This window comes from Sarcophilus harrisii, chromosome 5 (assembly GCF_902635505.1).
Source record: "Sarcophilus harrisii chromosome 5, mSarHar1.11, whole genome shotgun sequence".
Lineage (NCBI taxonomy): Eukaryota > Metazoa > Chordata > Mammalia > Dasyuromorphia > Dasyuridae > Sarcophilus > Sarcophilus harrisii.
In genome coordinates, this window is record NC_045430.1 from 170,523,815 (window position 1) to 170,536,341 (window position 12,527).

General features: G+C 34.5%; 1 protein-coding gene across 1 annotated transcript in view; it reads right to left on the bottom strand.

Annotated features, from left to right (window-relative positions):
* Positions 1-12,527, bottom strand: part of SLC13A1 (solute carrier family 13 member 1) — a 79,335-nt gene that overhangs the window by 41,584 nt on the left and 25,224 nt on the right. The window contains exons 2-3 of the mRNA XM_023504843.2: positions 10,440-10,568; positions 590-726 (exon numbers count right to left, since the gene is read on the bottom strand). Of these exons, the coding sequence (XP_023360611.2) occupies positions 590-726; positions 10,440-10,568 (266 nt within the window). The remainder of the gene's footprint in view (positions 1-589; positions 727-10,439; positions 10,569-12,527) is intronic.

The window sequence follows — 12,527 nt, forward strand, 5'->3', positions numbered from 1 at the left end:
ATTCAATAAAAGGGGGAAAAGTTAGCTCACTTGGTAAAGAAAAAAAGTATTAATTCACATTCTTCAGATGAAACTGTTTGATCAAGTGTTTAACTTTTCATCTACTGACTTTAAAAAGTGATATTTTGACTTAAGACTTATTCAATCACAATTGACCTCTTCTATTTCTTTAGGTCATGACAGCCTAACTTAAGATGATCAAGGATAGTATTATACCTTCCATGAGGACAGTATAACCAACACATAAACAAGTTCTATTTGGGAACAAATTTGAAGGCCATCAGTCTTGTCTGCTGTGGTTCATTGCTTTCCTCAGCTTTGGCTTTCAATGAGAGAGAAAGGTGAGACAAAGGTGGGCATTTATTCTAACTCCCCTATAATTAGAACTGCAGTGAAAGGGAAAAAGTTCTCTCTTCTACCTCAAATGCATCAATATCAGTTTCATTTCAGCAGAGGTAAAGAAAAAGGATTGGGAATTATACGGTAAAACAAATAATTCTCTGGCTGTACATTACTTATGGGCTTGTTTGTTTTGAACAAAATGTTCTGTTCAAAATATAGACCTGAGAATAACAAATGAAGGACTTACCATGCAGGGTTCACACCCACCATCATCACCATTCTTAAAGCTATTCTCTTATGTAAATTCCATTTTTCTATTGATGTTGCCAAACAGATGACTCCAATTAGCAGTAAGTGAAAATCATTGAAATAAGCAGATGCCAGCTGAAATTACAATTAAGTCTATTGTTAGTGTTATCATTTTCTTTGACAATAACTGTATTGAAAAAACTTAGTTCAAGAGTGAGTTTTGCATCCTGTTTTGTATATTGTTGGAGAGCTTTGTTTTCTCTTTTGGCTTTTTGTAGTAATTTTGTTTAATTAGATAAACTGCTATGCTCATGAGGATCCAATGTCATAACATTGTACAATAAGAAAAAGCTTTTACTCAGCTCTTCACCTTGACCTTCAATTACAATCTCTTGATTGGATTGAGATAGAATAGGTATATGTTTTCATTTTTTTTTAAATATTGAGTTTGTTCAAAGAGACAATATACTATAAAGGAAATTCCTAAACCAGGAATTAAGAAACATATCTCTTACCTCCGTCATCAACTAGTATGACTTTTGGCAAGTCACATTTGTTTCCTAATCTTTAAAAGAGGTAGAGTCTTTGACTGGAAGACAGTACTATGGGTTCAAATTCTACTACTATAGCTGTGAAACTTTGGTTAAGTGACTTAACCTCAGTTTTCTTATCTTTCCCACACCTCCCTCCACCAACCATTTCATTCTTTTTATATATATGTCTACTTCCCCTATAATCTGGAATTTTCACTGGCTTTCCCCATGTCTGGAATGTTCTTCTTACTTAGTTCTGCCTCCTGCCTTCCTACAAGTCACATCTCACATCCAACCTTCTACAAGTGACTTTTATCAATCATCCTTAATTTATTGCCTCTCCTATTTCAATGACCTTTTTATAGGCATACATACTACATTTGCATATTGTCTTTCCTAATATATTGTGAATCCCTTGAGAGCAGGGACGGTATTTGTATCCCCAGCCCTTAGCACAGTGTCTAATACAAAGCAGGTTGGTTATTGTCCTTCATTCTCAAAGGGACCAAAATGACATCATTATGTTAAAGTTAAGTTAGTGTGTCTGACTATGGCTGACCAGATCAATATGTGCTTGGGGTGCTCTGCCACAGGCTAGACACAAATAGTCCCTATGAACATTTGGGTGAACTCTAACTTTGCACATCTCCCATTTCTCCTGAGCTGATTAATTTGGCTTTGCTCCCAGAGCCCATCACTTTCTCTGAGGAGGACAGCATGCGGGTTAGTCTCTCCCATGTCATATAATCAGTTCTAAAGTTCTTAAGAGAGACCTTGAGAGTGTCCTTGCATTGCTTTTCCTGATCACTTTGTGAGAGCTTGCCCTATATAAGTTCTCCATAAAATAATCTTTTTGGCAAGTGTACATTTTGCATTTGACCAGTGTGATCATCCTAACAGAGTTGTGCTCTCTGCAGCAGAGTCTGAGTACTTGGCAGTTTAATTCAAAAAAAGACCTCGGGGTCTGGTGTCTTCTCCTGCCAGGTGATCTTCAGAATCTTCCTGAGACCATTTAAGTGGAAGTGATTCAGTTTCCTGGCTTGGCGCTGGTAGCCTGTCCAGTCTTCATAGCCGTACAACAATGAGGTCCGCACAATGGCTCTGTAGTCCTTCAGTTTGGCAATCAATCTAATACTTCTCCTTTCCCACACTTTCCTTCGGAGCCTCCCAAACACTGAGCTGGCTCAGTGGGTCAATCGCATTATCAATGTGGATATCCCTGGAAAGTATACTGCCAAGGTAAAGGAACTTATCCACAGCTTTACCATTTGCTGTGATGATTCTCTATATGGATAATGTGGTGCTGGCTGATGGAGTACCTGTGTTTTCTTGGTGTTAATTATTGTTAGGTCAAAATTAGCACAAGCAATAGGGAATTGCTCCATACTTGGTTGCATTTCAGCTTTGGAGGCTGCATTGAGTGCACAATCATCTGCAAACAGAAAATTGTACCAATGCTCCCTCCACTTTAGTTTTGGCTTGTAGCCTTTTCAATTTGAAGAATTTACCATCAGTATGGTAGCTGACTTGTATGCCATATTTGTTCTCATTGAAAGCTTTTTACAATATGGCTGAAAACATCATGCTAAAAAACATGGGAGCAAGCACACATCCTGTTTCACTCCATTGGTGACTGGGAAAGCTCAAGAGCATGGTCCATTATCCAGAATCCAGGCAAAGAAGCCATCATGAAATTAAAATTCTATACTGATGAACTTCTCTGGGCACCCAAATTAACACAAAGAAGGCACTCAATAAATGCTTATTGACTGACTGATGTGGACTAGATAGGTTCTCAGATCCCTTCAAGCTCTAAAACTATAATATTATACCACCTTCTATCAGAGCAAAACTTATAAGTAGGTATAAAGGGGCAGAACCAATAGGTGTGAGTATAGATACTCAGAGATAGTATGCTCTGCAGGGGACAGTATCCCCAACAAAGCCTTTCTCCCACATTCTTTCTTACTTCTCATCATACCACTAGAAGTAGGATGATAATTCTTTGATCATTTGAAAGCTGTTTTTCTTTCAGAATTCTCTATTAAAATATAAATACTATTTAGAGATATACCTTAAGCTTTTATCAACCAACACCTTAGCAAGATCAGATTACTTATCAGTAAAATAGGAGGCAAATGGGAAGAGAAGTTTGCATCAGAGTTTCTTAACATGGGAAATTCCAACTTTTTTCCAATATTTTCAGAACTACATTTCCTATGTAATTCAATGTATTTTATTTAAAAAAAAAACATAATTCTGAGAAGGGGTCCATAAGTTTCCCCACACTGCTCAAGGGTTCCATGACAAAAAACAAATGTAAGAACATTGGTATCTGTTGGATCTCTTTCATATCTCAAAATCTGGTGATGCATGTAAATCTGAAATTAGGCGGCAGCCAGTTCAGAATAAGAGTTTCAACAAAATGAGCATCAGATAGAAAGCTGGGGGAGAACTGATATTTTGGGAAAGGTTAGCTTTGTGTGAGATTTCAGGAGGGAGAAGGTGATAAATGGGATGACATCAAACATTATGCCTACCTCACAATTTTTTTTTTCAAGAATTGGCGCTGTCTGACTTCCTTCACTACTGTCAGGATCACATTGATATTATTTAAAAAAAAAAACTTTTGAAAAGTCTAAAGCATCATAGAAATGCAAGTTATAATTATATCTCAAGAAAATAGCTAGCTACAAAATAAATATTTGGTCTGTTAAAAGCCCTGCTACTAATTTCTTTAGATAATTAAACCATGCAAATAAGCTTTGGCCTATAGCCCAAGATCTTAACAAGAATCAGGTGCCAGTGATAATGGAGAAATTTAATTTCTTCCACCTTCCATTTCATCTCTTGTCATATGATTTTCACTGCATCCTGAGTCTATGAAATAAAATTACCCATAGGCAGATTCATTTATTTTCTTAGCGTAAAAGTAAAAGAAGACAATATTCTGAGAAACACAAGCAGTAAAAAAAAGATTGTGTTCTCTTTCAAATTTATAGGATGACTTAAATCTGCGTCTTTTAACCTTTTTTAATGCATCATGCATCTTTTTGACAGATTAGTTAAACTTATTATTTAACCTCATGGCAATGTATAAATGAATAAAATAAAACATACATTATAGAGAAAACCAAGGGTTAATGAAAAGTAAGATTTTTTTCTCATCCAACCTCATAGACCCCCTGAAATCTGTGAATCCCAGTTTAGGAACACTAACATGTGCATTGATAAATATGACCAATGAAAAATTAATATGCCAAATAAAATTTCTAATGAATTCTGAAATACAGTCTGTTTTAAGACTGCCTCCACAAAAGTTCTTCATCAATACATTTTAATCATTTAGATATACGATATTATGTACCAAAAAAAAATGTTTTAAAAGACTAAATCACTTATAAAAGCAAATTATAATTATATCATGATAGAAAAATGACTCTTCATTTAAAGTTTAAGCCAGTGAAACATAAACTCTGTGACTCTCAAATTCTCAAACTAAATTGGCAAGACTTCAATATAATTCTAAAACTAAGGAGAAGTTATTTGACTATATGCCTAGCTAAATGGGCAGACATAGAACCAGAAAGGTAGGCTGCTAGAAAATGGACTTTGGTCCCAGTGACCCAAGAAATGGATAAAAGTACAAAATTTCCCTCAATACTGAGTGGCCCCCCTTCTTTAGTGCAATGGAAGAAAAAGAAACTGAAAGTACTAAGAATCATCATTTAATTATTAGTAATCTAAATGTGAAGTCTTTGTCCAAATAACCACCTGAATATATACCTGAAGGAATTAAATCACTTCCAGGAATTTTCTCTTTATAAAAATAAACCCCATAAAACACAAGTAAATAGAAGGATGGGTCGTCGGGTGATATAGAGGATAAAGTACTGGCCCTGGAGTCAAGAGACCTTAGTAGCTATATGACACTGGCTGGGTAAGTCACTTAACACCAATTATCTCAGTTTCTCATCTAAAAATGGGCTGGGGAAGAAAATGACAAACCATTTCAGTATCTTTGCCAAGAAAATCTCAAATGAGTTCATAAGAATTGAACACAACCCAAACCACTCAACAACAACAATAAAATTGAAGGATCATAGGTTCTCCATTCAAAAAAAAGAGATGAAAAAGAAGTGAAAGAGGTAGATTGTATGTCCAAAGGCATCAAGAGAATACCTTCTCTATCTTCTCATGGCATATTTAAAACATCTTCCCTCATATTCATGATTCACATAAGTGCGACTTAAATATGAATATCTTTTCTAGACAATGTAGAAAAGTAGAGCATTCCCTTGAACTTAAGAATCAATTCTGAATTTAGACTGTTTTATTTTACTGGATTGTTGTGAAGATTTAATGAGATAATGCAGTTTTGTAAGACTTTGTAAGACTTAAAGTGATATAGATACACACTTACACACACAAATGCTAGCTGCTACTATGAAAATGTCCACAGCCTTTGATGAATAGATTCTGCTACCAGGTATATACTTCAAGGAGATTAATAATGAAATAAAAAGGTCCAGTATATACCAACATGTTTATAGTAGCTATATTTTCATATGTTTTTAGTAGCTATAAGAGAAAAGAATTGGAAACAAAGTAGATGCTCATTGATGGGGGGATAGCTACCAATTGTAGCACTTGAATTTTGTAATGAAATATTGCTGTACTATAAAAAAATGACAAAAATGATAAATATGAAAAAGCATGAAAGATACAAGAACAGATAAAGAAAGCACCACTAGGAAAACAAATGTCAAATGGAAAGAACAACAAAACAATTGAAATAATTGCCATGGAATTATAATAATCAAGCTTGGTCTTAGAAAGATATGAAAAGAAGATCTCCTTTTGTAGGGTAGGGGAAGAAAAAGTAGAGCGTTTAAGTGTAGAACACTTCAGAGGTCAGCCTTTTTTGATAAGTTGACTGCTTTTGAGGAGGTGGGGGGGGAGGGAATAAAGGGATAGAGGTATTTTCTTTTCTTATTCTTTATGATGAGATGTTTCTTCAAGAACAATAGACAGGAGGAATACTTTAGGAAATATAGGTGATACAAAGGCAAAAGGTATCAGAATTATTTTTCAATTAAAGTTTATCCTCCGACCTGAGTCAAAATATGACCTTATTTTTGGTGAATTTAAACCAAAAATGGGGATAAAAAAGAACAGTATTTTGGGAGATATAACTATAGATTTAATTAAGGAAAATAAATAGGCCAAGCCCTTGTACATTATAAATAATTTAAGAAAAGATATGGTCAGCATTGGACAATAACCTACCTCCCCAAAGATGAAAATGACTCAATTTTAAAACTTAAGAAAATACTAGTTATCAAGATGGGAGTCATTTCATAATTATCTAGGTATAATAAAATTATTGAATCAGAATTATTGAATCAGAAAAGCCACTAATTGTACTATCACCATTATTTTGGAAATTTTTAAATAATACAAAAGAGCAGCCATACTATGGAGGCACAAAAAGATAAGAAACTCCTGCAATCAGCAAATACTTGGTCTATTTGTCATGTGGAAAGACATAACAAAAAATGCATCAATTTGTATAAAGACTTATTGGCAAAATATTGTGGAGGAGAAGATTAATATTAGTCTTTGGCGTGAGGTCTGAGTAAGACAGATCATCCCAAGAGAAAATATTGATGAACCTGGAGGTAGAATAATGAATATTCCTGATGGTATTTCTGTGATAATCCCTTCTCATAGGTGAAACTGGTGGAACCAGTGAATTTGAACTCTATCATATCATCATCATCTAAAATGCTATTTAAGTACATGGCAATGATATTTGACAAAGATGAAATCAGAAAAATCAGCTGACCCGAGACAAATATATATAGAAGACATGTGTATTAGAGAAATATCACCAATTAAGATACCTATTTGTGTGGTTTCTAAAAGCTATAAAATCTTTATTATTCAATTCATGCATTGAAGATACCCATAATTTATAAAATATAAGAAGGAAATATAATCATTCACAGATCATTTCCCACAATGGATTAGATCCTCTCACATAAAATTGACCAAGAAATACCATGTAGGGAATATAAAGTCCCCAAGTATTTATTGTAAGCTGATTTTCTTTAAAGAATTTAGTTTATTAAAGAAAAAAAAACAGCCTTAGAGATTCTCTTCAATTAAAGTACTGTCACATTCATATATTAGCATCATACAAAAATTTGCAATAAACGGAGTCCCCAAAATTACGTTCTCATTAATACTAACATCAAGCAAAGAATAAAACAGGGAAATATATGTTTACTAAAGATGCTTACCACATTTCTGCATAATATCCAGAAAGAAGAGGTAATTCTTTATAGATGAAAAGATTTAACAGATGTTTCCACCTGCAGATGGCATTGTTTATTATGAGTGTGGCAAGATTATAAAATCTTCTGAATACTGTCTACAGTTCAGCCAAGGCTACCCATGTAAGAATACTAAAGGACTTCATTAAGAGCACAGGCAGTACTAACCAACTGAAGTGGATGACAAAAGTTATTGTAGAGATTATAATGTTCAATGAAATAAGGAATCTTAAATTAGTTTTATCAATATATACAGCTAGGACTGAGGCTATAGACAAATAGGAAATGGAGGGTAAGATCAAACAATTATATTTGGAAAAAATCATGGCATAGCATCTTACAACTATGTGTTGCAGAAGATTGTCAGGAAAAACTTGAGTTCAAATCCAGTTGTAATGACCCTTGGTTCTATATAAATTCCCTCTCTCTGCAGTTATATATCAATTTGAAGTCATAGAGAAATATCTTGAATTATAGATCCTGTATTTCTTTTTAAAGTAGGGATTAAAGAAAAGAGGAAAAAAAGCAAAACTAACAAGATACTTTCCCCCTACTTCCTGGAATTCTGTCTTACCCTTTTCTCCCACCTAGGCATGGGAGGATTCCAGGATAGAAGAGATTAGATAAAGGGATTGGTACAGGAAATAAAATACTCACATATAATAAAGCTTAAGGTACTAAAAGAAATATCCCTTCCTAATCCATCCCACAAGACACATGCATTCAGTCCTATGTGAGGGGATTTGTTACAAAAGGGAAAAAAAAAAATCCAGATATACTGGAGAAGAGATGAGAGTCTGCAGATTGCAATCCTGAGTTCAGACAGAACTCTAAAGGTAATGAATTTCAGCAACTATAATCTTGAACTTTGAGCACTCTCTTCCTTGCCTACTATAGCTGCACTGTTTAGACAGCTGTCATGGCCTGGTTGACTCTTAGAGACTGCAAGGAGACAGATATATACTGGTACCAACGAATTTTATGCTTTTAATGGGAGACTGAATCCATTTTCTTCAGATGGGTACCTTAAATTGTACACCTCTCAGCATGAATAAACTCCTCTCAGCAAGAACAAAATAGAAATACATGTGAAACTTAATTTGCCTTTATCTTGTGAAATGGCAGGTTTCTGGGGAAGAAAATGGGGAAGGTTTTTCTTCATTTAGGAAAAAATGTCTTTCCAACACTATGTAAGGCAGAAAAGTTTAATAGCAATGGTTTGTTCAAAATGCAAGAAGAGGTTGTACCTTTTAGTAGCTTTGTTGGGAGTGACAGGTAACTAATGTCAATCAGCAAATAAGCGTATGACTCACATTTCTCCTTGCTGACTAAGATGGCTATAGAGGTACAATCCACCCTTTTTTATTTTAAAGGAATGAATCTAATAGCAGCATGTGACGCTGGGGGGTGTAGATAGGGTGGTTTGAGCACTCATAAGGGAAACTTTTCAATGCTATTACATAACCATAAAATAGAGGAGTTTGGCGGCCTAGTGGATAAAGGGCCATGGCTGGAAGCTAGAAGACTCTTCTTGAGTTCAACTCTGGCCTCAGAAACTTGTTAACTGTATGGACTTGGGCAAGTCATTTAACTCTGTTTTAGTTTCCTTATCTGTAAAATAAGCTAAAGAAGAAAACGGCAAACTGCTCCATATTTTTGCCAAAAAAAAATAAAAATTCCCAAATGGGTCACAAAGAATCATACATGGTTAAAAATAACAACAACAAATGGTGGATAGATGGAACTTTTTATTTCTATAGGAAACCCCACCTACCAAAGAAGGCTGGAAACTTATGTGCAAATTATAGTTTTGGAGAGTTGGGCTAGATTCCTCAGAAATTAAATAACTTGCCCAGAATTATCCAGTCAGTAATTGTCAAAAGTTAAACTAAGTTTTCCTGGTTCTAAGACTAACTATTCAATATACCACATAATAGCCTTACATTTATATAGGTACTTACATTTTATAATAATATAGCTTACATGGTTACATGTTATAAATTGCTTTTTCCACAGCAATTCTGGAAGGCAAATAAAACAAATGTGCTATTATCCTCATTTCAAGGATGAAGAAACTGTGATTCCAAGAGATGACATGATTTGCTAGTAACTAACTATGTAAGATTGAAACTTGCAAGAGTTGGGATAATTTAATTCTATTAATTCTAATAGATGGGATGGGTTGGACTCATTGAGTATTAGTAGTCCAATCCCAACACCCATTTCAATGAGATTTCAAGATAGATGAAGGGACCTAAAAAACATTAAAACATTTCCCTTTCCAGGATTCTCCATATCTAAAAATACCATGCTGGAAATAAATGTCTAGTCCATTGTCATAATCGATTGGAAATTAGTAATCAATTTTTGGTTTCTACTTATTATAATATTAAAGCTGGGAATTCAGTATGACAAACCTGAATAAGATCCCATAACAAACAAACAAAACAAAAATAAAAAAACCTAATTCTGCTGGCCTGAGGGTCTATAAATGTGTGAAGGAAACAACCCAGACATCATCTACCAAACTTAAAGGAGATTTGTACAAACTGAATTTGCAAAGCCCAGGGGAGATTCTCTCTCAGGACCACTGTTGATACCTCCTCTTCCTCCTGCCATAGCCAGAGGTTCTGGCAACCTCCCTGCTTATGTCCCCAAATGCTTCCTTTATCCCCTTCCTCATCAATCTCATTTATCCTTGATTTAACTTGATGCTGGTTATGCTTCGTGTCCTGTGACCCATCCTCAGGATTTTCCTTTGGAGATTTATGACTCACCAAATGTGAGTTAATATAGGCTTGTGATAAAAGCCACTATGACTCTTCTGTGAAAGCCTGTGCAACTCCAATTTTTTACAATGGATAGAGACAATGAATCTACGGTCCCTTCTGGCTGACATTCTATAATTATTGAATATAGAATACATGAAGAACAATATAATTGAGGGTGAGGAGGGTAGGTTTGTGTTAGAACTTACCTGCTTAGAAGGCAAGATTCCAAACAAGGGGAACATGAAGCCAGGCAGCAAAGCTGTTACAGACAGAGGTAAAGCTTCGGTGATCCAAAAAATGGCCACAACAAAGAGGGTATATGCACATTTTGCTTCCTAAAATGAATCAAAGTAAAAACACAGCGTGAGAATGGGACTGGAAAAAAAAAATCATACAAACTACATTACTGGGTTAAGAGGCAGGAGTTTCTAAGACTTTAATATCCATTTGATTCATGAGAAATAATCATTCCCAATGTATTTAAACAGAAATCATCAATGAACAACAACAACAACAAATCAAGGGAGAAAAAATCTCTAATGATTTCTTCATAAAAGGAAAAAAATCATGATTAATTTTCTATCACATCAATATTTATAGCATGTCTACACTCCTTTTGACATATAACACTTTCCAGCTTCTTAAAATGTGGTTTGTGACCTCTTTTGGGTCTCATAACTGAAAGTGGGGGTTAGGAAATTATGATTTATCAGTAAATGTTTGATTTGTCTATTTATTTTTTATGTCTTTCTACTCAGGGTTTTCTCAAGTGAAAAGGGGTGGTAAATGGAAAAAATGTAAGGAGACCTTGCATAGAGTATGCTACTGAAGCCTAGAAAATTCAGCCATGATTTTCTAATTAATGGTCAGTGCTAAAGTTAAGACTTTTCACATATGGTAGCTTACTCTCAATCCTTTAATTTAGTTCCTTTGTTCATTTGGAGTGTATCTAGGTGGATTTGTCTTTTTAAAATGTTATATTTCTATCATTACATCTCAATTATTTCAATTCCTCTTCCCTCAGAAGGAATTTTGCTTTATGACAAAAATAATAAAGCACATGGACAATATAGATATATCTAATATATAAAATATAGTTTTGTAGGGTTAAATGAAAATATATCTCCTTTCCAGAAGAAGGGAGATATGTTTCATTTTCTATTGTCTAAGATGTAAGTTGTTTTTAATTTGCTGATCCTTTCATTTATATTTTTGTAATCATTTTATGCATAGTTATGTTGGTTCTGCTTGTTTTGTCTTGCATTAGTTTACATAAATTTTTTCATGTTTTCTGAATGCCTCATATTCTTCCTTTCTTACTGATTAATTTTATAGGGTAACTTGATGGCACATAGAATAAAATTCTGAGTTGAGTTGGGAGATGAGCTCAAATTTACCCTCAGATACTTACTAGGTGTATTCCCTGAGTAAGGCACATAATTGCTATCTCCCATAGTTTCCTCAACTACAAAAATAATGACAATATTGCTACCTGTTGTGAAAATCAAATGAGATGATATTTATAAAGTGCTTAGCACAGTGCCTGGAACATAGTAGGTGCTTACTAAATGTTTGTTCTTTCCCCATCCTCTACAGTCTTATACCATAGCTTCTTCATTCCTTCCCTATCAAGGGGCATTTACTTTGTACTGGTCCTTTGCTTCCACCAAGAAGTATTTGGAATTTGTTTCTGCCTTTTACTTCCTTGATGTATATGTCCAATCATGAGACTATGAAATAATTAAGTCATTTATCTATGGCTTCTACTTAAATCTGGGCTTACTCAATAAACATTACAAAACCTTCAGTTTTGTTTTAATAGGTTCTAAGACTGAAATGATGGATTATCATATGATTTTATCTTAAGGAATAATGGAAAAGATACAGTCTCTGATTATAAAATGACTGGAATTGAACCTGACATGTTGACCTTGGTACCAGATGCTGGCCAGCAGAGCTGGGACATCAAAAAGAAACAATAATCATTCATTCATTCAACTCCTTCAAGACGCTTTATTGAGCATTACATGTATAATTGCCATGTTACCTTCTGGAGAATAACACATATTCCTTGTCCTAAGAAACTTACATTCTAGTAGACAGATACTCTGCTTTCAGGCAGCTGTTATGACTTCTTTTCCTGCCCCTATCAGTGATCCTGATATTCATTTTAAACCTATATTTCATTGTATAAAAGATGTGGAGGAATTGGGAGAAAGGATGGAAGGATACACAACATAATTTGCCAGAGGTCTTGGACTCCACTCAATTGATCCTATTCAAATTAATTAACT